Source organism: Choloepus didactylus, chromosome 10, assembly GCF_015220235.1.
Source record: "Choloepus didactylus isolate mChoDid1 chromosome 10, mChoDid1.pri, whole genome shotgun sequence".
Taxonomy (NCBI): Eukaryota; Metazoa; Chordata; class Mammalia; order Pilosa; family Megalonychidae; genus Choloepus; species Choloepus didactylus.
The window spans coordinates 40,116,710-40,137,168 of record NC_051316.1 but is presented as its reverse complement, the minus strand read 5'-3'; the positions used below and the strand labels follow the sequence as shown (position 1 = coordinate 40,137,168).

The window sequence follows — 20,459 nt, the reverse complement described above, 5'->3', positions numbered from 1 at the left end:
TCCTGAAGGAGAACAGGCCAGAGCCAGCGCTCACAGCGGCCCTTTATTGCCCATGGAAGCTAAAAGCTTGTGTAGTTTATTTCCAATGCAATTATAAAATGTTAATAGAATGTCTAGAAGTCTAAGCTGTTGAATGCATACTAGTGTAACCCAACAATCCTCAAAAGAAAGGCATTTCTTTAAAAGGGATTTGAGGAGATCTTTACAGATGGGCTTTCTTGAGTTTTCTACTCTATTTCCTTCTATTTGATGGTGCAAGTTTTCTCCTTAATTCAGTGCACTTCAAAAAATGAAGCTTATGTTTTGGAAACTTAACTGCATGCCATGTGGTTCTCCAAAGAGTGGTACAAATTGTACAGTAAATGAGACTGCAGTTTACTCAGGGATTTTAGGACCCCTGCTTCAGCTGTGCACACTTGGAGGCTGTGCTGACAGCTTCATCAAATAATCGTGTGAGGTCTCTCCTGTGTGCTAAATCTGAGGACCAGGATTCCATCATATGTGTGTGTATATATATATATGTAATTTTATTAGTATTTTACTAGTATTATTAGTTTTATTAGCATTTTACTTTTGGCTTTCTTCTCAGAGACTCTCCCTCTGAAAAATATTTATGAACTTTGGTTTGTGATGTAGTTTCATTATATTCCTTGAGAAATTTAAGAAGCAGAAATAAACATACTAAAGTTTTCTTTTCCGTTCAACCCTTTTGTGGCAAAGAAAGGAGCAAACATTTAACCAGCACTCACCAAGCTCTTACTATGGGCCAAGGTGAGTGCCAGAAACTTTGTGTGTGTTTTCTTATTAAAACTTTGTAACCACTTGCATATTATTCCCATTTGAAAAATGAGGAAACAGGATCAGAGGGATTATTTAGTTTTTCATTCACAAATTCATTCACCAGTTCAACAACTATATTTTCTTATATTTAGTGGATATCAAGCACTGAGTTAGATGTTAGGGATAAACAGGGGAATAAGTCAGAAATACTTCCTGCCCTCATGGAACTGACAGTCTAGTGGAGGCATCAAACAAACAAAAATATCAAAAGTAGATAATTACACATTATTATAAGTGACCATAGGAAATAAACAAGGTGGAAAATAATAGGGAGGGGGACCTAGTCTGCTTGTGTGGTTTAGTGAGGGTCTCAGAAAGTGAAATTTAAGCTTTAACCTTGAAGGAAGAGAGAGCCACTTACATGAAGAACAGCCAAAAAACAAAGTCCCTGAAGTGGGAAAGAACTTGAATTATCCCAGACTTGAACTGACACCAGTGTGGATGGACATAGTATTTAAGGGCTCAGAAGGAAGCTTGTGAGGAAGGCAGGAATCTGTAAGCCACAAAAAAGAGAATGTCCATGGGATATAGAGCAAGGAAATGGTAGACAAGGGATTTAAACCCATGTGGTGCTAATACCCAAGCCTCCACTATACCACCACACCCTGTATTAGTGGTTCTCCAAATGTGCTTCCCAGATTGACAGCATCACTAGTACCTGAGTGTCTATTAGAAATGCAAATTCTTGAGCTCTAAGAATCTACTCAATCAGAAACTCTGGAAGTGGGGTCTAGCAATCTGCCTCTTAACAAGCCTTCCAGGTGATACCAGTGCACACTCAAGATTGATATCCACTCCCTGCACCAAGACAAAAGATCTTAATCCTCTTTTCCTCTCTCTTTAATTTTCCCCACTGCCCAACCCAATCATTTGGGCGATGACGTTACTGTCACTTAGCATCCAGGGACCAGCTCTTGTATTACACTGTAAAATCATTCCCAGGACCCAGGTTCACTCAGCTGAGCTCTACCCAGTTGTCGTTTGCTCAAAGTCTCTCTCTCTCTCTTGCAGGACGATTCGCCCCAACAGCGCAGTGCGCTCCATCTACAAAGCCTCGGGCTGCTCCAAAAACCCCAACCACCATGTCAATTACCTGGAGCACGTAGTTGTGCGCGTAACCATCACCCACCCCAGGAGGGGAGACCTGGCCATCTACCTGACCTCGCCCTCGGGAACCAGATCCCAGCTTTTGGCCAACAGGTAGAGTGATGCCTCTGCCACCAGAGTTGGGGCCACACCGACATTCAGCCAGTCTTTAGTTGTGGAAAGGATCAGCTTGCACCTGACACCTACCCCAGAAAGCAACTGAGGAAGCAGTTGGCTATCATGATGGGATGGTTATAGATATCACTGCTTATTAGTAGAGAGAATGAGGCTACCTGCAGCCTGTAGGTATGGAAAAGTATGGCATTTGAGAGTTGGGTAATGCAAAACACTGTAGAAAATTTGAGGGCCCCTTGCTCTTCCTCCTTAAAAAAAAATGTAGAGTACTAACTCCAAAGACCTGTGAGATTCTCCTCCCTCCACACAACCCTATTAAAAGTGAATTCTCTTGCCCAAAGTTAAAGGAATTTCTCTTGTTTTGGAACAGGTGTTGGAAAATTTTTTTCTATATAAAGCCAGAGAGTAAACATTTTGAGCTTTGCAGACCATGTGGTCCTGGTTGCACTATTCCACTCTGCTATTACAGTGTGAAAGCACCACAGACAATATAAATAATGGGCAAGATTTTGTTCCAGTAAAGCTTTATTTATACAAACAAGCAATAGGCAAGATTGGACCTGAGGGCTCTAGTTTGCTAACCCCTGTTCTAAAGGTTGGCTGATTAGTCTTTATTGTCCTAGAGGGCACCCAGTTTCTCTTCTCAGCTTCTCTCTTCCTCTTTGTTCCCTCATGAACATTTTCCCTACAGGTAAGGATCCTGCTGAAAGAAAATAGCCAGAATGTTCTAGCTCACATTTTTGTTTTGCTCTATTGGCTTTTTGAATGGTTGGAACATAGGAGAGGGAGATATCAGCAAGTGAGACCAGAGGGAGATATCAGATCTAGACCTTTTCACATTAAGGTTCTAACATACAAAGCCACAGTCAAGAACCTAAAAGGTTCTTTAATTTGATTTTTTTTTCCTCCAAGAGGAACATATAACTGGAAGAACAAAAACCTTATCATTTGTGGCATTTATTAGTTCAAATGAAAAGCCAACCGTTTATGTGATAGGTGGACAGAGCCACCTGTCTTCACACACCATAGAAAGTGAGATTGAACAGATGCCAGCTGCTTTTCAGAATTACCAAACTTCGTCTTCTATAGGACAGCGAGAAGAGCCAACAACAGCATTTCTAAGTGACAGTGACCAGCAGGACACAATCTGAAATCTTCAAGTGCGTTTTATTTTGTGCTTAGAAGACTTGCTGTGTTCTTCTTGAAAACCTAATATCTTCCATTAGGGCATGGGGAAACCTGGGCTTAATGCTTTAAACATGAAGCCCAGATGTGCCAGAATAAACGTATGCAGGTGCAAAGAACGTCAGGATGCTCTGGCATCAGATCACTGGGCCCTTCCCTCTGCCCTCCTCCCTCCAAAGACAAAGAGGCCCCAGCTGCTGCCTGCTGGGTAATTGCCGCTACCTGACTAGTGCTTCTTTCCAAGCAAGCAAGACCTTCAGATGTACAATTATGTGGTAATGAAGGTTACACCAGCTGTTGTTACTGAATTCAGGGAAGACTTTTTTTTTCTTCTTCTTTACCATCATTCATCTGGGTTTCACTTGAAAGAATGTGCTGGTGCAATACTGAAGTGCAAAGGTTTGCTTCACATGTGTACAGATTTTTATCCCCAGCCCGCTCCCATAGCAGGAAAACAATCCCTCTGGCTGTTGTTGTTTGCTTGGAATACTCCACCTCTTCAGCCTTTCTGGGCTCTTCCTGCATATTTTGGTATTTACTGTTGGCTTTCCTCAAAATGACTTCAGTGAGGAAACTCGTACGGCAGAGGAACTGTGGATTGCATCACGGGCATTTGGGGGATTACAGTGCACTGGCTCAGTCTTGTGTGCATTCTTCAGCGGCGGACATCTGCCGTGCTGTCTGCAAAGTGCTGAGCGCAAGAACATGGGATGATTTTATGTCAGGAAAGAAACACAGGTTTGAGACACTCGGTGACTGGTGTTCAAAAGGCTTACCTCCGTGTCCCCCATCAAGACCACCCAGAAGAAGGTTTGAACCTGGACTGTGTCTTCTTAGTCGAGAGCATTTTCTTAAAGTGCTGCTCTTTTGTATATCCTCTAGCTAAGTGCTGAATATAAGTAGTCAGTCAAAACAGGTAGAGAGATTGGAGTGGAGAAAGGGGTCTGGAGACACTGAGAGATGTGAAGGATGTTATAAATTCACTTGTCTAAAGCTCCCCCCAAAACTGTGCCCTGGATGGCTGACCCTTTAAATGTAAAACAGCCGTACCCAGTCCCAAACTTCTAATTGCATGTGCCCACAATCCAGGGCCTAGCTCCCCCGTTCTTGTCCTTGACAGTAGTAGCATCCTCCTACTGAGGCAGCTAAGGAAAGACTGGGTTTCTTTTGGCCTTTATCCTTCTGGCATATTCTGAAACTTTATTTTTATTGAGGAAAGCTCTACTCAAAACTTCTCAGTCTCTGACCTAATGGCAGGGAGCCCTCGTGTGTTCTCACCTTGGCCTTGTTTCAAAGCACATGGGCTTGAGAACTAAGTGCAAGAAAAGGGGTGGAGAAGGGTAAGGAGAGCCCTACTTTGCTTCTGGTGTCCTTCATGTTGATCTGCAAAGCAATATTTTCCTCAAGGAGAAGGTGAATAGGTCAAGTTTTAGAAGGAATTTGTGTTCCAGAGACTATCAATAACAGCAATAAATAGTTTCTTTTTGGACACTTATCTTTCTTTCAAAGAAGTCAAGAACAATGTAAAGCAAAGAACAATATACAGTTAAAAGATAGGAATTCTGAAGTTTCCAATGTGGGGATTATATCAAAATGAAGATGCAGAGTTGTCATGGCAAAGAGTCATCTCCATGTCTTCTCCTCTGCCCCGGATGAGATGTGACTCTATTCCCCCAGACTTGGAATTTCCAACCCTGCACACTTAATGGTCTGGCAGCCAATGTGGAAAACTCTCCAAGGCTTTTGGAGCAGCCCCTCCTGCCCCCATGCAAGGCTGACCCACAGCAGACTATGCACTGGCTGCTGTGAGAAGTCAAGGTGCAGAGAGTCAGCTCAGACCCGAAATCATGAGGCTTGTGTGGCATCTTTTCCTGTTTGTGATATAAAAATGAGAGAAGACAGATAATGTGGATAAGCCGGGGAAGAGAGCTGAGATGACAGCAACCACCCATCCCATATTATCTGAGACTGTTTGCATTTTCAATATCATCAAAATATATGTCCTAGTTTGGGAATGGTGAGAATATGGCCACTATGCTTAGTATAACGCACTGCAGCTACTACTCTGATTTCAAAAACACTGACAAGGACAGGGTTTTATTGCTTAACTTGAAAGTCGGGGCACCTAAGCCTATGTAGAAACTCCATTACTATCTGCCGTTGACTAGGAATAATTGAAACTTTCTAAATAAAATGGGAATTTCACAAAAGAAAGAGACCCCACATTCTTGTCTGTGCACTCAGAGCACGTCTCTTTATGTTTATCTAATAAACCTGCTTTTCTTACTGGATGCTGTTAAATTAATTTTGCATGCCAACTTCTCTTTAAGCAAAAACAATGCATTATTTTGAAATGTAGAGGTTGGTCTTTGGTGATAAACTTATGCAAAAAAGTGGAATACATTTTTAAGAAAATCGAACTAGACCCCCAAAGTAGTGTGGAAAACAGACAACTTTTAAAATATTGGTATTAAATAAAGGGGTCATGGTTACCTTTCTGGAAGTTCTTATTGTCCTAGATATTTCAGCAAGCAATTTGGTCAGGCAGTCGCTTGGGAGTCTGTTTTCAACAACACTGTAGGGACTGAACATGCTGATTAAGTCTGTGTAGGCTGTCTGGAGCCCCTCAGTGGCTCCCTGTCCCTGCAGAGAACAGCTGTTGGAGGGAGGACAGTTTACCCTTGCATCTGCAGCGTTCAGAACACTAGAACCACTTAAGCTCTGTGCCTCTTTAACCTAGCAAGCCAGCACCCCTGTAAGCCAGGTTGGTAATTTAGTGGGTGGGAGCCATGGGTAAACAGAGCCATGCTGGAATGGACAAATGGCTATTCCCTTCTCTCTGCTTTGTTCTTGCCCTGCTCCCACCCTTCTGGGCCTCCTCTTGGCCAGTATGCCCTGCCTAACAAAAAGCCAAACTGAATATTCAGCACCAATGCTTTACTTTCTTGCAGAACATGAAGATTGGGCGTTTAGAAGGAAGCAAGGTGGATTTGGGTCCTTTTTAAATGTTTTGAGACAAGAGCAAGTTTAGTGTAAGCCTTTTTGCTTTGACGTATTCAAATTCTGCCTGCATAACAATTTTTCAGATACAAGCTTGTCCCATCAGAGTTTGCCTTCAAGTGCATTTGCTAGAATTATGAAAAGCGGCCTCTTTTTTTCCCCCTGAATCTCCCCCCCTCCACCCGTCTCTCTGCATTTTAGATTTAGTTTAGTTGTATTGGCTCTCTGTTCCAGATTTTGGCCTGTGACTGAAACTGAAACTTTGCCTCCCTTTCTAAATTTGATTATAGATGAATATTTCTGTTTCTAATTACAGTCTTCAGTAGAAGGTACACTTTCTAGTCTGAAATGCTGAAGCAAAGAAAGAAACCTATAAAGTTCTGTAATTAACTGTGCTTAAAATACAATGCTTATATATTAATATTTTTGTTGGTACCCTATTCTACTGTTCAGTGACAGACTATTAACATATGTGGTATTTAAATGCACTTGTGGCTTGCAGTAAAAATTACACTTTTGCAGTGAAAGTTTTTCATTTAGATAACGCTTACCTTGAGAATCTTCTTTCTTCATCCAATAGAAGGCCCAGCCTTTGGAGTTAGAGCTGGGTTTGTCTTGATTTCACTTTCTATGTTTGACTAAGGAGAAATGTATTTCCTCATCTGTAAAATAGCTCTAATAATATCTGCCTTAGGGGGTTGTTACAAATATTAAATAAGATAATATAGAGAGTATTTAGCACAGCACTTAGCTAAGAAGTGGTGACCCTTTTTAGCACAGTGATTCTCAAAGCACCTGGTGATGATTCCATGAAACACGGCTTGCTGGACCCTGCTCCCGAAGATTCTGATTCTATAGGTCTGGAATGACCATGGATTTGCATTTCTGATAAGCTCCCAAGTGACACTGAAGCTGCCTGTCCACAAACCGACTTAAAAGATTATCCATCTTTTTTCATACCCATTCTTGTTATTTTCCTTGTCATCAAACAACTTGTGAGCAATATACTCCTGGAGGCTGTGCAAGTAATTTAGAAAGGAGTTTATAATATAAAACAGATACTTAGATAAAGGCCATCAAATATAGAATGGACTAAATCTTGAAGAAGATTTTCTTGCCTCATACACCGACAAGAAGGAATGCATTTTGGGGTTGATGAGTGAGTTGGTAATAGTTGAAAAAGTTCAGATATGTGTGCTCAAAGTTTAAAAAAAAAAAAAAAAAAAAAAAACCATAACTCATCTTTTCAGGTGTTCCAAACCACTAGAACACTAGTTCTCTCACTATTTCTCCCTCTCTCTCTCTCTCTCTGTCCCTCTCCTTCTCCCTCCCCCCTGTCTTTCTGTCTCAAACTTTCTTAAAGAAGCTATTTAGATTTCGAAAAAGAGAAAACCAAATGGTACATTTGAAATACCCCATGTCAGAAGCAAATTTTATAAGCCTTATAAAACCAAAACACCTAAAGAAAATTAAAAATTCTCTTGTAATTGAGCCAAATACATGTTTCAAGCATTCTAGAAGCTCCACCCTAAATTGTGATGAAGCACCAGAAACAAAAAGAAAACTTCCAAAAATATTGATCTAATGTATGACTCTATGTTGAACATAAATACTGTTTGGGTAGTAATGGATGATACTCAAATTAAGATCCATTTACAATTTTAGAAATAATTACATGATAACACATAGCTGTCAGTATTTATAAAGTGTCTTGTTATTTAGTTGCTGTAATGTCATAGAATGTTGTAGCCTTGACACATTGGCTAGATGCTTTAAATGAAAGAACAAGGCAAGCGTACGGTAACTATGAGTTATTTCCTGAGTTAATTCCTGAAAAGGATGTACTACACTTAATGGCAGTCTTTTCTACCAGACTTCATCCAAAGTAATTTACTTGAAAATTGCTCACAGGGCCAGGGCTGTGGGGCACCATTTTAATAAGTGGATGCATAATTGGTGCCACTGCATGCTTGCATCATTTCATTGAGCACATGATTATAAAGTCAGCTTTGACAAGAAAGAGTTTCACTGCAACAAGAGATGTGAATATAGACATGGAGTTGTGCTACCCACATTTTCAGCCCCCTGACTCTGATTAACTGACGTTTTACCCACAATAATGATGTTGGCATATGTCTGGTTTCTCCACTGTTGGCACACCACAGGCATTCAAACTGAGCATTAGACGTCCCAGTAGATTAACGGAGACCACACAATTAGAATCTCCTTAACAGGTGTCCAGTGGTTTCACATTTGATTGTCTTGAACAAGTATGTACTTTGCAATGCAAATCTAATCTCCTGGCTATATTACTTTTTGTTACATGCAGATGATGCAGCTTTTTCTTAATGTTATAATGCTAAGAAAAATAGGGAATCGTTTAAGTATTGCATTGAATTAAAATATAGAATCTCCATTTAAACTATCTGGGCTTGTAAAGGACATACGAGGTCAGAAAAGTGAATGTCCAGTTAGTGGAAACAACAGTGTCTATTTCTTTCCTTATCACATCTTTAACAAAACGTTAACAATCGTGTTTGACTGCATCTTAATTCCTCTCCTAAGCTTTTTAATGACCATTCTAGCTATGCATACAGTTTAAAGATCAGGTAGGAGACTGCTTAGCCTGAGAGACAAAGCCTATTTGTATTCAGGCTTTGAAATACATATCTGAATACTGATTTACTGATTCTTCTTCTTGGCACCCAGTTTATCTCTAATTTTTGTTCCAAATGTAATTTGAAAGCAAACAGTAACAATGGAATGATTTTCAGAGGTGGACAGGAAAGGATGGAAGGGAAGAAATACAGGGTTTGCTAACTCAACAGGCAAATAATGGACCCAAGAGTAATTAAAAGTCGGCTGAAGTTGTGGAAATAAGGCTACCCCGCATGTGACGGTAGCCTCATCTCCTTTGTAGTTTTTGGGTAAGGGTCAATGAGCCAAATGTTCTGTATAAAGTGTTTGGAAACTGCTTTTAAGAAGTTAGGCACTCTTGGAGAGGTATTATGTGACAAGTTATGGCTTCAGTGCCCTCAAATGGCACAATGGGGCTGAGTAAATTAAAACCTAGGTTATAGCTGTGAACTACTAGTTATTCTAAACCGTGTTCCACCTCTGCAGCATTTCTATGTCAACATACTCCGTTTAATAACACCTGTCTGGTAGGAAGGGGAATTTGAAAAAGCTACTCTTCTCCCATCTCTGCTTTGCCTCTTCTCCCAACCTACACACTTTGAAACTCACTGGTTTGGGTTCTAAGTGAAGGACTCTAAATATATAAATGTATGAATCAATCTCTTCATGGTCAAGACCATAAATTTCAAACCATAAACTTGAGAAACCAGTCGTATCCTGGTTGTGATTGTAGGATCTCCCTAAAAGTACTATCTTTACTCTCTTGAGAATCAATGAGAATGGGAAAACATTCATGTGAGAATTTTCGTCACTGTTATGGGCAAAAACAGCCAGATCCAATGCGGTCCTCATTGAAATGCTACACCTCTCCTTTCAAAGAGGGAGCCTTTATTTATATAGTATATAGATTTCTAAGTAAAGAAACAAATCTTGTCTATGTAAATTTTGAAAATCACTGCCTGCCATCGACCCCATTATGATGATTAGCAAAACACATTATCATATTCCAAGATCTGCAGTGTTCTCCAGAAAAGAAATCCATTGAACTTTGTTAAACTCAGATTTTCCTGAACTTTTTAGCCATTGGACACTTTGAGAACACTGCTCAATAATTTCCATTTTTCTTTCTTTTAAAGGCCCCAAGAATAGGTGACTTTCTTTTTTATTGCTTTTCTCTAAGGAATACTGCTTGAGTGTTAGTCATTACCTAACATCCTGCACAATTGAGACACCCAAACCTGCAGCTTTAGGGTCCAGCTGGCATTTTAGAGGGAGCCACAAACTCATTATTAATAGAATACTTTTTTTCATGAGAATTCTAATGTGTTAAGTTACAAGGAGAAATGTAACTGTTGACTAAACTGGTTATTTTTGTTTTTAGGAAAACATGTTTTCTCCCAATGGAAAAATCTACATAGGTCAAATAATAATAGCCAGTTTGTTGGTGAACGTGCAGTCAAAGCAAGGAGAGTTGTTTGCATGTTTGGAATAACCATCAACCTCCAGATACTAAGACCTTCATATTCATTTCCACTAGAAGACAGATTAGTCCCAGTAACTGGAAATCATTGCTCGTAAGATAGTACTAGAGATATATTGCCTCTCTGTTTCCCTCTCTGCCTCTCAATTTTCCTTTTCTTATTCTTTTGTTTTTTAAATCAAAACAATGGATGTTCATAATTTTAAAAAGAAAAGGACCGAAAATCTGCTTGTTGCCCCATCTTTCACTTTCCACCCGCTAGGTCCCTTCGCTAGAGAAAATGTCTTGGAAATCTTTTGGATATGTCTTCTACTAGTTAAAATCTACATTATATCCCTATATAAATGATGTGCTTATTTGCTTATGTGATAATTTTCATTGTCTATTAACATCACTTTATCTTGATAAGAATTCTGTTTCTTTATTTTTCTTCAGTTTTTTTATCCATCAGGTTTCCATCACAGTAAAAAGAAATAATTCTAGCTACTTCAAGCCATAAAAGATTTTATATAGGGAGTTTCATATAGGAGTTTACAGTATCATTGGAAGGCTCTAAGAGCAGGCTGTAGGCTGGGTTTCCAGGCATGACTCCCTAAACTGGTTGAGATTAGTAAGTAGAGTCTTTTGACTGAGGTATAATTTACATACAATGCAACTCACCCTATTTGAATAGTTCATTGAGTTTTGACGAATCTATACAGTTGCATAACCACGCATCATCACTGTCAGTATATACAACAGTTATATCACCCCAAAATGTTCCCCCTTGCCTGTTGCCCTCCCCACCCCATCCATACCTCAACTCTGGGAACCACTAATCTGTTTTTTGTACCTAAAATTTTGGCTTTCCTAAAATGTCATAGAAAGTGAATCACTTATTATGTAGTCTTTTGTGTCTGGATTCTTTGACATAATTTGATACTTTTGAAATTAATTCATGTTGCATGTATTAGTTCATTAGTTTTTATTGCTGGGTAATATTTCATTGTGTGAATGTACTATAACTTGCTTACCTGTTTAATGGCTGATGGACTTTGAGTTGCTTTCTGTTTTTGGCAATGATGAATGAAGCTGTTGTGACCATTCATGTGGAGGTCCTTGTATGGACTTGTGTCTTCATTTCTCTTGGATAAATATCTAGGAGATAAATTATTGAATTGTATAATGTGTATGTTTAACTTCATAAGAAACCAACAAACTTTCCCAAAGTGGTTATACCATTTTGCATTCCCTAGCAGTTCCAGTTACTCCACATCTTCACCAACACTTTCTACTGTCAGTTTGGTAGACAGAGTCTTAGCCTAATTTCCCTGATACCCGATTGGTTATCTTTCCAGATTTGACACTGCATGGCCAGCCCCATGCCTGTTTCTCTCTGGTAGAACAGCACTGTAAGTATGGATCTACTTATTGGTGATGTCCAGGGTAGAGACAAGCTCCAACGCTGTCAAGCTGAACATACTGATAGAGACAAAAGTATCATCAATCATGGTCTTGACTTGGCCCTCACTAGAATTTAAATAGCATAACAAGCAAGGATTTATGGTTCTCTTGCAGGCTATTTGATCATTCCATGGAAGGATTTAAAAACTGGGAGTTCATGACCATTCATTGCTGGGGAGAACGAGCTGCAGGTGACTGGATCCTGGAGGTTTATGATACACCCTCTCAGCTAAGGAACTTCAAGACTCCAGGTGAGAGTGCCCTTTTTATAGTTTGGTTTACTGAGTAGAAGAAAATGATAGAGTATATTTTGACCAAAGTGTTTCACATTCATGTATCAGCATCATCTTTTTTCATGTGATTCTGTGCTTTGAGTTGTCTGCATGTATTCTCATTCTCAAGATTACTATTTGAGAGGTAATAATTTAAAGAGAAGAAATAAAAAATAAATATTTAGATATCAATTTAGGACAAAACATGACAGCCATTGATTGATGTTTCAGAATGCACGATCCACATCTCTAACCAGCTTCCCTTACTTTGTTTGTCCATAAACAAGCCAGCCTTGTCCATCTGCAGTGGGTTAAATTACATAGTCATAATTTTCTCAAGGGGACAGGCCTCCTTAATTTAGTTTTTTTCTGTTTTGACTCTAAATTTAATTATTCAATGAAAAGACATTGAGCTTGACCTATGACAGCTAAGCTGGTACTACCAAAGAAAATGAGAGATGATATTTCTCCCTACATGAGCCCAAGAGCCAAGGAAACAGAAAACCTTCTTGATATGTAAAACATGGAGACTGCAATGTCAACAAACGTCTTTGCAGGCAGTCTCAAACTCTGTTGCCACACTCAACTTACTGCCCTCTCTGTGCTAATATATGAAGATTGTAACATGAAACAAAGGAAAATTCAGATGCAGCATGGGGTTGGTGATTGAGCAGTATTCTAAGCAGCCACTTTGCCCATGACAGTACCTTGGGGAGTACTTGGCTCAGTGATAAATGATCTGTTTGAGAACTAACCCAGCTTCCCACCCATCTGTGGGCACATTGGTGGCCTTCCAATAAAGACGTCTTACTCAATGCTCTGTCCAGTCAATCTGCAGGAGAACCAGGCCTGAGGGAAATTGTAGCGCTGATATCCACTTCTTGCCCTCTCATGATCACAGAATAAATTAAACCAGATATTCCATAATTTAAGGGTGCATACCAAGGGGGACAAGGTGGCACACACTGAAGTGCAAGAATGAGGTAGACATTTACCCATTTACCATTAGGGGAAGTTACTCATTCTAAGATCAATGAGGCAGCCTGAATACAGTGGTTCCAAGGTTTTATCGAGAAATCAAATGTCTGTCAACAGGCAGGGTGCATAGAGAAAACCTTTGTATTAGCTAGTCCAAGATTTCTAGACACTTTCACTTTTTCATAACTTACTTAGTTCCAGAACCTTCCTCTCTCCTTCCCACCTCTTTTCAAGCCACTATCATCACCCCTGCCAGAAAGAAGCATGGGGTCATGGTGCGCACAATCAGGGCAGCGTGGTAACTGGGACAGGCTGCCCTCACAGAAGGGCAACCCCCAGCTCCCAGTTGATCTATCAGCAGGAATTCCTGAAGGGCTCTTATATGTCAAGAGATCCCAGAGAAGTAGGCACTGGAAACATAGGGACTGTAGTGGCATAGCAAGGAGGTACAGCCTGGGGTACAGGCATAAGGGCTGCAATGGCTATTGAAAATTTTACACAGTTATAAAACTGCTCTTTATTATCACCACGCTATTCCATGGCAAATGTCTATAATAAAGTACAACCTCCCCCCCACCCCCAACCAGGGGCAGACTGCCTCCTGGGAGCACACCACTGATGGACTGGGCATAGCATACAAGGATCAGGGGCTGCAGATATAAATCCCTCTGTCTCTGTGTTAAAAGCGCTCTGCCATAGCCCAGATAATTTAGAATTGTCTGTTTCATAGCAATGAGTTTGCATTCATCAGGGTTCTCTAGAAAACCAGAAGCAATGGGAGATAAATACATATATGATGTAAATATTATGAGATTTATTATAGGAATTGGCTCACATGACTCTGGGGATGTACAAGTCCAAAATCTATAGGGCAGTCCACAAGCTGGGAACTCTGATGAAGGTTTTCAATGAATTCCCCAGGAGAAGGTGGCTAGCCAATGTAGAGATGGAAATTCTTCCTTCTGATGGCTGAAATCATCGCTTCTCTTTTTAAGGCCTTCAGCTGATGGGATGAGAGCTCTCTCATTGTTGAAGGCACCCTCAGTTGATAGATGCAGGCAACTAACTAATGATTTAAGTCCACGAACTATACTCACAGTAGCAGTCATGCCAGGGCTTGCTTGACCAATCAACTGGACACCATAACCTGGCCAAGTCACCAGTTTTCTCCTTATACTAGTTAAATATTCACATATAATCCCAATCACCTCCAATCATATCAGAGATATTCTTTTTATGCCAGAAGACAGATGCCCTAATGCTATTGCTGACCTTGTGTCTAGGAGCTTCAATGGAAACACGTGGTTTTTATGTATCCTTTCTTCAGCCAACCTTTCCTTCCAGAATTAGTAATAATCTTTGGTAAAGAACTTTTACTTTTCTATCCCTCCATGTGTGTGTGCACGTGCATATGTGTGTGTGTTCGCACACGTTTCTATCTTTTCGTTGTTTCTATGGCATGAAGGCCTGTGGTAGATTTCTCCCTCTTTGATTAATGAGTGATTTCTTTAGCAGGCTACTTTCTAGAAATTCAGTTGAGATGTAGAGTATTTGTAGCTCAGTTAAATGGTAGAATCATCCCCAATTATAGAAGTTCCTGACTCCAAGCTGTTACTATTTAATATTTTGTTTATTATGAAAATATAAATTAAGAGTGTTTGGGCTTTTCGTTTGTTTTGGGTGTTTTGTTTTGTTTTATTGCTCATTAAACCTATCTTGGGAGGGAGATTACATTTATGTGCTGGCAAATAGCATGGATTTTTTGCATCTGTATTTACACAGCTATTGTTTAACAGAATGTTTCAGTATCAATTGCAAATTCTTCTAAAGAATTTAGCAAATAAAAAATGTGACAGGGAGAAACAGTGATGGTCCAAATATAGCAGTGTTTGATGAGAGATTACAAGTCTAAGGAACTGAAATTACATAATAAGTGAAAAATAAAGAGATGAATTGCCCAGCAAGGATATCCCTAGTGGGCTTATGATGTACTTCGGAAATGGCACAAAGGGAAATAATCAATGAAGAGCTAGCACTCTCCAAAGCACTTATGAGGGTAACTTTTTAGACACAAATGATCTTAAGTAAAGTCAACCAGGCTTCAGGGCATATGATAGATCAGATGGTCTAGTGTCTTTCTATTCTGTGTTCTATTTGTGCATTTGAGAGATGCCATGAAGAAAATGGGTTCTCTTTTGCATTGCTACATAAGGGCAATCAGGAAGATCCTCAGTTTTGGGGTGGGCAAGGTGGGAGGAGTGTGGTCAGTCACCTCTTGCAACCACTTAATGCAAATCACTTAGAGTTTGGAGACTGGACAGTGCCTTGATTCTGAAACGCATAATCATTAGCAAGTGAGTCCACAGAAAAGCTGGAGACAGCAAACCACACACAAACCAATATACTGGCCCAATGCAGATGTCAGAAAAAAATGAATGCATCACAGAACATGTTCATTTTTTAAAGTCAAGTTCCTAAACTCCTAGAAATGAACAGGAGGCCATATTGCCTAGCGGTTTAAGAACACAGGATTTGGATTCAGGGTGGGTTTTAATAGTAATCTGTTCTCTTACTAAATATGTGACGTTGGGAGGAAGTTATCAACTTCTGTGCCTCAGTTTCCTCATCTGTAATATTGGGAATACTAGCACCCACCTCGGGGTTGTTGTGAAGATTGAGTGGGATAAAACTTACAAGCATCTTGGTCTGTATTGGGCAGCGAGTAAGTACTTAGAAACAGCAGGCATCGGCGTGATGGTCGTTATGGTTGTGTGCTAAGAGATGAAGTTCACCTCTCTCTGGGTGTGGCACAGCCCTGGCCCCTGACACACTTGGATTGTATGTGTTAGGGCAAGGGCTGGGGTGGGGAGTTCTAGTGAGGATCCTGCCTTCCTACAAGCATATTTCATGTTTATTATGGTTCTGTCTTAATCACTTCTGCTTATGGATGATTTCTTTTGATGTGAATAGCATTAAGCTTAATGGCCTGGAGATGGTTTTCCTTTTTCTTTTTTCTTTTTTTTTTTTAAGTTTTTGCATTGAAGACTTTAATTTTATGAAGCTAAGAAATAAATGAATAAAAAAGGGCCAAACTAAAGCAAAATGTTCCTTGTGAGCATGCTGGCCAATAGGAGGTGAAACCCTTGCCTCCCGTCTCGAGGCACCCTTGACCAGGAAAAATACTCTGCTGTGGCCCTGATGACCGGTAGAACTTTTTGCAGTGATGTAAACGTCCTGATCTGTGCTGTCTGAAAGTGTAGCCACCAGCCACATACGGCTGTGGAACACTGGAAATGGGATTAGTGTGATTGAGGAACAGAAATTTTCATTTTATTTAAATTTAAATAGCCAAATGTGGCTAGAGACTAACATATTGGACAACACAAGCCTCTGTAGGATAATATACATAGTGAAGGATACTTAAAAATGAATCAGAGACTCATCTAAGATGGTGGCATAGAGAGGAGTGGAAGTTAGTTAGTCCCCCTGGAACAACTAATAAAAAGCCAGGAACAACTAGTAGATAATCTGGAATCACTTCAGGGGGACAAATGTGACCGTCCACTCATCATACACCAACCTGAATTGGGAGGAATGCCCACGATTGCAGCATAAAATCTGTAAGTAAAAACTGCGGATCCAAGCCGGGAGCCCCTTGCCCCCATAGCCTGAACTGCAAAGCCTCATGGTGCTAGAGAGCAGCTCTCTCCGAGCAAGTGAATATAGCTCAGCTGAGCTCCAGCTGGGGTTTTAATTAACAGACATGGTCTGCTTGATACAAGCTATGAATCCCCAACAAGCAGACAGAAGCTTTGGGTGACAACTGACCTTGGAGAGCTGGAGGGTGGCCACAGACTGGCTCCGAAGGGGGCTTTCTGTCCGTGTTTGGGCTCAGTGGAGAAAGCCTCAGCCATTTTCAGTTCCCAGCACTCTGACCCAGACAAAGGTGGAGATAGCACAGGCAGAGAGAGATCATTCAAATGCTAATGACCTCTCCCTAGGGGGTTTATCTTCCCTAAGAGGAAAGAGGTGGGGCCCAGCTCTACCACCCACCTTCCATTCAGAACCAGACCTGAGAGCCTGGGGGAAAACAGCCAAGCGCCACACCTCCTTACACCAGTCTGGAGCTACAGGCTGACAGGCACAGTGACCCAAGGACTCACGGGGTGTACCAATTTTCTAAGACACACCCTCAGGAAACCAGATACTGAATAGCTCTTCCTTCTGGAACTGGAGCCTGTTTTGGTCTGGGAAAAGTTGATTGGGGTAATCAAGGAAACCATGCCTAGACAACAGAAAACTACAGCCTACACTAAGAAAAATGAAGTTATGACCCAGTCAAAGGAACAAACTTACACTTCAACTGAGATACAGTTATTTAAACAACTAATACTAAGTCAATTCAAAAAATTTAGGGAAGATATGGCAAAAGAGATGAGCCATATAATGAAAACACTGGGCATACATAAGGTAGAAATTGAAAATTCGAAAAACCATCTGGCAGAATCTACGGAAGTGAAAGGCACAACCCAAGAGATGAAAGACACAAGGGAAACATACAACAACAGGTCTCAAGAGGCAGAAGAAAACACTCAGGAACTGGAGAACAAGGCACCTGAAAGCCTACACACAAAAGAACAGATAGAGAAAAGAATGGAAAAATATGGGCAACGTCTCTGGGAACTTAAGGACAAAACAAAAAGCAAGAATGTACATATCATTGGTGTCCCAGAAGGAGAAGAGAAGGGAAAAGGGGCAGAAGCAATAATAAAGGAAATAATCAATGAAAATTTCCCATCTCTTATGAAAGACATAAAATTATGGATCCAAGAAGTGCAGCATACTCCAAATCTGAATAGGCCTATGCCAAGACACTTAATAATCAGATTATCAAACGTCAGAGATAAAGAGAGAATCCTGAAAGCAGCAAGAGAAAAGCGATCCATCACACACAAAGGAAGCTTGATAAGACTCTGTGTGGATTTCTCAGTAGAAACCATGGAGACCAGAAGGAAGTGAGGTGATATATTTAAGATACTGAAAGAGAAAAACCAGCAACCAAGAATCCTATATCCGGCAAAACTATCCTTCAAATATGAGGGAGAGCTTAAAATATTCTCTGACAAACAGACAATGACAGAGTTTGTGAACAAGATACCTGCTCTACAGGAAACACTAAAGAAATCACTACAGACAGAAAGGAAAAGACAAGAGTGAGAAGTTTGGAAAACAATTTTGGGAGATAGTAGCACAGCAATGTAAGTGCGCTGAACAAAGATGACTGTGAGTATGGTTGAAAGAGGAAGGTTGGGCCCACGTGGGACACCAGAACAAAAGATGAAGAATAAAGACTGGGACTGTGTAACTCAGGGAAACCTAGGGTGCTCAACGATTGTAATAAAAGGTACAAATATGTTTTTACATGAGGGAGAACAAATGAATGTCAACATTGCAAGGTGTTAAAAATAGGGTGGGATTGGGGGAAAATACAATCAATGCAAACTAGAGGCTATAATTAACAAACATGTATTATGCTTCCTTTAATATAACAAAGGCAATATACCAAAGCTTTATGCATATTGGCAGGGGGTGGGGGTTAGGGGAAGGGTATGGAACTTCTGGCATTGGTGATGTTGTCTGGCTCTTTATTTTACTTTAGGTTAATGCTATCTTTCCTTTTGTTGCTTTCTAGCTGGTGTGTTTTGGGTTTTTTTGTTTGTTTGTTTGTTTTTCCTCTATCTCTCCCTTTCTCTTTTCTTCTTCTTTTGTCTCTCTGCCTTCTTTGACTCTTCCTCCTTCTTTGTGGAAGAAATGGAGATGTCCTTACATAGATCGTGGCTATGGTGCTGAATACATAAATACGTGACTATACAGGGAACCAACGATTGTTTACTTAGAACAGAATGTATGGTTTGTGAACAAAAATATCTTAAAAGAAATGGGTTGATGAAGAAACCTTGGGGGCACTATATTGAGTGAAATAATACAGACACATAAAGGTAAATATTGCAGGGTCTCACTGATATGAACTAATTATAATATGTAAACTCATATACATGAAATGTAAGTTACCAGGATATAGAATGAGGCTAAAGAATGGGGAGCAGTTGCTTATTATGAGCAGAATGTTCAACTAGGGTGAACTTAAATGTTTGGAAATGAACAGGGGTGATGGTAGCATGTTGTGAAACTAACTAACAGTGCAGAAAGGTGTGTGAAGGTGGTGGAAAGGGTAAGCTCAGAGTCATGTATGTCACCAGAAGGAAAGTTGGAGGTTAAAAGATGGGAATGTATAAAACAGTGAATCTTGTGGTGGACAATGTCCGTGATTAACTATACAAATATTAGAAATGTCTCTCATGAACTAGAACAAATGTATGACACTATAACTAGAAGTTAATAACAGAAAGGCATATAGGAAAAAAATATATACCTATTGCAAACTATATACTACAGGTAATAGTATTTTAACATTCTTTCATTAGCAGTAACAAGTGTACTATACCAAGACTATGAATCAATAATGGAGGGGCAGTGGTTAGGGGTAGGGAGGATTTGAGTTTCCTCTTTTTGTCTTTATTTCTTTTCTGGAGTAATGAAAATGTTCTAAGAATTGAAAAAAAATTAATTGTGGTGATGGATGCACAGCTGTATGATGGTACCATGGTCAATTGATTGTACACTTTGGATCTTTGGATAGTTGTATGGTATGAAAACAATCTCAATAAAATATATAGGTACATAAATGAATCAAGTAAAGCAAAGTAGTTTTTGTTTATTTGTTAAGTCAGATCATGTCAAAAATTAAAAAAGAAAACCTCAAATAAGATTTCTATGCCTAGAAAAGTAAAACCCTCTGTAAAATTGTGGAATTCTCATATATACTCATAATTTGGAATTTGGCCCTTGATCCCAGCCTGAAATGTGTTTATTTCTCAATCTGCCTATAAATATGATTAAATCAATGCCTAACGGGTAGTAGGTGCTCCATAAATACATGGTGTGTGAATTACTGAATAGTTATTTATACGAACAGTGGAAAGTGTGCATTTGTAGCACTGCGTCTGGTACAATGATTGATTTGAATATGGTCCCCCCAGTTCTTCCACTGGTGCTTTTTCTCTGGTAAGAAGAAATAAGAAAAGTAATCAAGCTAAAGAGTGACTTTTTGGTCATGTGGCAGTTTCCTTTTTGTTTCTCAAGGTAAATTGAAAGAATGGTCCTTGGTCCTCTATGGCACCTCCGTGCAACCCTACTCACCCACCAACGAGTTCCCTAAAGTGGAGCGTGTCCGCTATAGCCGAGTCGAAGACCCCACGGATGACTACGGCACAGAGGACTACACAGGTGAGCTGGCTTCCACTGGGAGCACAGCCTAAGGAAAGAACGCCTATGTGGCATCC

The 20,459-nt window shown here is 40.1% G+C and overlaps 1 protein-coding gene across 2 annotated transcripts in view; it reads left to right on the top strand.

Moving 5' to 3' along the window:
• PCSK5 (proprotein convertase subtilisin/kexin type 5) overlaps positions 1 to 20,459 on the top strand; it is a 422,934-nt gene that overhangs the window by 247,534 nt on the left and 154,941 nt on the right. For both annotated transcript variants that reach the window (XM_037797346.1, XM_037797347.1), the window contains exons 12-14: positions 1,852 to 2,040; positions 11,921 to 12,057; positions 20,260 to 20,403. In XM_037797346.1, coding sequence (XP_037653274.1) covers positions 1,852 to 2,040; positions 11,921 to 12,057; positions 20,260 to 20,403 — 470 coding nt within the window. The remainder of the gene's footprint in view (positions 1 to 1,851; positions 2,041 to 11,920; positions 12,058 to 20,259; positions 20,404 to 20,459) is intronic.